This window comes from Berghia stephanieae, chromosome 12 (assembly GCF_034508935.2).
Source record: "Berghia stephanieae isolate SIO BIC M18660-M18661 chromosome 12, UCSD_Bste_1.3, whole genome shotgun sequence".
Taxonomy (NCBI): Eukaryota; Metazoa; Mollusca; class Gastropoda; order Nudibranchia; family Aeolidiidae; genus Berghia; species Berghia stephanieae.
Genome location: NC_088371.1, coordinates 20,269,396 through 20,274,406, shown reverse-complemented (window position 1 = coordinate 20,274,406; position 5,011 = coordinate 20,269,396). Strand labels below are relative to the sequence as shown.

At 37.1% G+C, this 5,011-nt stretch overlaps 1 protein-coding gene across 1 annotated transcript in view; it reads right to left on the bottom strand.

Moving 5' to 3' along the window:
* Positions 1-926: 926 nt before the first annotated feature.
* Positions 927-5,011, bottom strand: part of LOC144957527 (UPAR/Ly6 domain-containing protein qvr-like) — a 53,423-nt gene continuing 49,338 nt past the window's right edge. The window contains exons 3-4 of the mRNA XM_078888865.1: positions 4,732-4,869; positions 927-2,438 (exon numbers count right to left, since the gene is read on the bottom strand). Of these exons, the coding sequence (XP_078744991.1) occupies positions 2,146-2,438; positions 4,732-4,869 (431 nt within the window). The 3' untranslated portion in view covers positions 927-2,145. The remainder of the gene's footprint in view (positions 2,439-4,731; positions 4,870-5,011) is intronic.

Below are 5,011 nucleotides of genomic sequence, written 5' to 3'. Positions count from 1 at the left end.
ATCCAAGAAAAAGTAAGACATAGGGGAACTGGGAATAAATAGGTATCAGATGTAGATTCCAATAAGAGCACACCGTCAATGTACTTAGTTTGAGATCACCTATAAGTCTCATCCGGACAAAAGCACAAAATCCAACAAAGAGGAATACACTCAAATGGTTACATCATATATTCAAAATAACAAATACAATATTACATAACAAAGAGATGATTTACAAGGGAAAAAAATATCATCTCCCAAAACAATAACTATGCATTTGACTGTTTCCCGCCCAGCCAGGACTCCGGCCAAGGCCAGGACAAAACCAAGTAATCTCATTCCAAGACAAAGACAGAAAGCAAGTTGGATAACAGATATTATAGGGGGATAGAAGACACAGTATGTACCTCCCTGCCCACGATGGGAGGTCAGGAACCCCACCCAGCTATGTGTTTTAGCTGCCTCATTGAACCGCATTGAAATGAGTGCCATTACTGTGAGAATGGTCATTAACACTGCTGTCTGTAAAACAAACAAACAAACAAATAATGTTACAGTGCCTCACCACTGACATACAGACGTGGTTGTCTCATCAAACGCGTAAAGCATTTCTATTATCTTAAAACCAATAGTAAAGCGCTTTGAACATATTCAATGGGCAATCCGATCTATAAAATCTCACATATTTTTTTAGAAAACGGTAGGGCTGCCTGAAGCCGGTGATCGTAAAATACTAACGAAAGAGTGAAAATGGAGAGGCTTCGTATGGGAACAAACCAGACAATGGACGTTTCGGGTACAAACCCTTCGTCAGCACAACAATACACAAATAAAAGTGGAAAAGAAATAAAATATAATGCAAAAAAAAAGTGTTTCTTTGCATTATATTTTATTTGTTTTCCACTTTTATTTGTGTATTGTTGTGCTGACGAAGGGTTTGTACCCGAAACGTCCATTGTCTGTTTTGTTCCCATACGAAGCCTCTCCCTTTTCACTCTTTCGTTAGTATGATATTTTATAACAGTCTGGAACTTTTTTGAGGAAGATGAAAGTTGTTGGTTTTATTTGTTTTGTTTTTTTAACCCCGTGAATGGAAAAAACGGATGAACACAATCTTTGAAGACTAAAAAAAAATTTTGATTTTTGACAAAATATGACCCCTCGCCTCAAAACGGTATTAATTATTTCGGGATGATTAAGATGCTGAAAATTGAAATCATATCCAGAAAATTCAGACTTGAGTTGAGATTATTATAGGGTTTAATCAGGAGAATTAATTTTTAAAAATTTAGAGTGCTAAATATCAATAACTCCTATTTTTCATTCGATTAGCATTAATTTAGACTTATTGCCATCTGGTTCACGCGACATAAAACCGTTTTGAGACGATGGGTTACAAATAGCCTTGCTTTCCGTGACATGTAACAATAATATAATACTATCGTCAATAATAATATGTGCTAGTTGGAAGGTGTTATATGTGCAAATTAAGAACGTTAGGTCAAATAATAAATAAATGAACATCGGAGTTATAGGAAAACTAGATGAATAATGACTTTGATAATAACTAACCATGGAAGTAGTATTCTTAATCGTAATATCAGCAAAAAATATATGCATATATTGCGATTAAACATAATAATAATAAATATAATAATAATAATAATAATAATAATAATAATAATAATAATAATAATAATAATAATAATAATAATAATAATAACAATATGAATTTTAAAACTATTGATTGAGTAAACAAAGCAAGTTTTTGAACAATAAGGTAAATAAATATCAAATAGTAGCGATCATAAATCAATAATCAATCACAGTCGATGTGTACATATTAGCAGGCCTGATAGCCGATAGCAAATTGAATTATAGGCTCGATTTAACATAGTTGTAATAGATAATTTTTTTTTGCGTTGGTTTAAGAGAATATCTATTGCAACAACGGCCCATAATAATGTGTGGGTTATCAGGCCTGCAAATAAGTACACGTAGGTCACAGTCAATCATCCAATCAATCAATCAATCAATCAATCAATCAACTAATCAATCGATTACACATCAATCTGCCAAACAATCAATCAATCAGTCAATCTAACCACCAATCACTCACTCACTCAAGTTCAAAAACAACTAACTAGAACCACTTTATTATTATCATTATCGCACTGGGAAAACTTTGCCAACGCCAGCGTTCCAAAACAACCCCCCTACGCTACTGCTACTATGACAGTTATTCACAATCATCACGGCTACCAGTAACGCGGTAACTATGAGGATGCCCGGTTCTCGGCCGTTCCGTGTCGCCGGACCGGGAGGAGAGGCGTTGCACAGGTTCTTGCCGCACATGCACAGGTACCCATTTCCATTGCGTTCAGTGCGGCACACGCCGTCGATCATGGTGAGGTGAAAATTGAGATCGGAGCTGCAGCCTCGAAGCATTTGGAGCTTGTCTGATCAGGATGAAATAGAAAATAAAACATGAAAAACTTTAAGAGTATTCACACGTATTTTTAGGTGTTAAATTTTATACGGTAGGTATTTTGATCATCGCTGATTATATAGATAGAATGAAGATGACGTCAGTCTGGTCTTTGTTATTGTTTTTTTGCCATCCGCGTTAATGAGTAATTCTCACTTAACTGTATTAACCAGACTATAAACGTTCAAGGTTACATATTGTTTTGTATGTTGGTCCGTTATACTTCCGGATGGCAATGTTGAAAACGGTAAGGGCTGCCTGAAGCCGGTGATCGTAAAATACTAACGAGAGAGTGAAAATGGAAAGGCTTCGTATGGGAACAAAACAGACAATGGACGTTTCGGGTACAAACCCTTCGTCAGCACAACAATACACAAATAAACGTGGAAAACAAATATAATGAAAAATAACTTGTATGGTCTGTACTCAATGGTGGTTGCATTATAAATGGCAATGTTGTGACCTTCTTAGCCAAGTGCATACTATCTATAAAAATGCTTTTACCTTTGGGTTTTAAAAAATATATTTACAAGTGTTTTGTGGCTATGTTGGCTTGTGGTATGACACTCGCTTTCGGATCGAAAGGTCCTGGGTTCAAGCCTCGCTCGGCGCATGGTCGAATCTTTGGAAAAGGCTCTTTACTCACCGTACTCGTGTGTAAACTGAGTACCTGACCGTTAACAGCGTTGTTCCTTTCGGAAAAATATGTAATATATATCGCCTAAGAGGCCTCAGGTCTCTTTCTACATGTTACGTGTTGCTGTTGGTCAGGGACCCTTTGCTGTAAAGTGCTTTGAGAACGTTAGTGGATATTGCACTATATAAAAAGATCAATCTAAAAAAATAAATTTGCCGCGCTTGCAAACTATTTAGGTCATACCAGCGCCAGAAAACAGGAAGAAACGGGTTTATAAAAAAACCCCGATAGGACTACAATTATAGTAGTCTACTCATGAAAAAGCAAGACAAAGGAGTGTTGGTTCAAATAGGAAACAGAATCAGATGTAGATTCCAAGAGTATATCATCAATTTACTTGGTTTGTGATCAGCTATTGTTTTTGTTTTTGGTTTCAAAGGTGTTACGGCGCTTGCAACACATTAAGGTCATGTCAGCGCCAGTAAAAAAAAGAAAGAAAATGGGATAGTAAAAAGTTATAGAATTACAATTAAAGCACCCAAGAAAAGAGAAGACAAAGGGGAATTCGGGAATTGGTTCAAACATGAAACAGATGTAGATTCCAATAGCACAATATCAAAGTAGTTAGTTTCAGATCACCTCATCCAGAAACAAGCACAGGTCCCCACAAAGAGGAATACACTCCAATGTTTACAAATCATATATAATATGTAAATAAAACATAATACACTGCATAACAGGGAGGTGATTTACAATACAAAAAAAAATATCATCTCCCAATCTTTAACTATACAATTGGTTGTTTCCCTCCCAGCCAGGGTAACCGGTCCGGGCCAGGACAAAACCAAGACAAAGACAGAAAGCATGTTGGAAAACAGATGTAGGAGGATAGAAGACACTGTAAGTACCTCCCTGCCCACTATGGGAGGCCGGGAACCCCACCCAGGTGATCAGCTAAAAGTATCATCCAGACACCAGCACCCGATCATACAAAGATGAAACATCCGAATGTATACAAGATATGCTTTCAGACATGTTCCCAACCGCTCAACGAGGTCGCAAGTGCGAGATAGGAATAAATTTCGGATTCCAAAACACAAGAGAGCGAGCGAGATAAGATAATACTTTATTCATCCTATAAATTGAAAATTTGTTTACAAACGTGCATGCTCCAAGTATCTAAATTAATCATAATTAAATATTCTATGCATATCTATAAAACAAAAGAATCTTTTTAAAAAAGTAATAATAAAACAAATAAAGAAATAATTATATATAAATAGAAAATAAAATAAAATAAATTAAATTTGAAATTCATGGGATAGCGTGGCTCAGCGGTATGGTCTTTGCTTCGTACCTGAAAGGTACCGAGTTCGACTACCCGCCGCGTTGTGTGGCCTTGAGCAAGCCACCTAGCCTTTGCTCACTTTGCGGCGCTGCACTGCGGCTGACGCCTGGGTCATTCCAGTCTTCCCTTGGAATAGATCCTAAAGAAAAATTTCCCCTCAGGGATGAATAAAGGGAATTTATTTATTTTATTTTATTAAATTAAAGGAATCTTCAAGCCTAATAATCAACACTTGTTTTTTTTTTTTTTTAAATAAACTCTTTTTAACTCAAGACTTACGTTCTTTATATCGCGTGTACTTGAGGCAGACGCCACTTTCGCACATCTTGTATGATGTGTTCGTCATTTTCACGTCTATGGGATCCGAACACTCGCTGTTTTCAACGGCCCCAGAACAGGTGAAACACTTGATGGGACCTTGAGAGAGAGAGAGGGGGTGGGGAGAATGGGGGGGGGGGGGGGGGGGGGTCAAATAGACAAGACTGTTTAAATGGAACTAGAGGAAACCCCACAATATTTCCGGGTAAATAGAGGCTCTAACGAGCCGACACTCATCTAT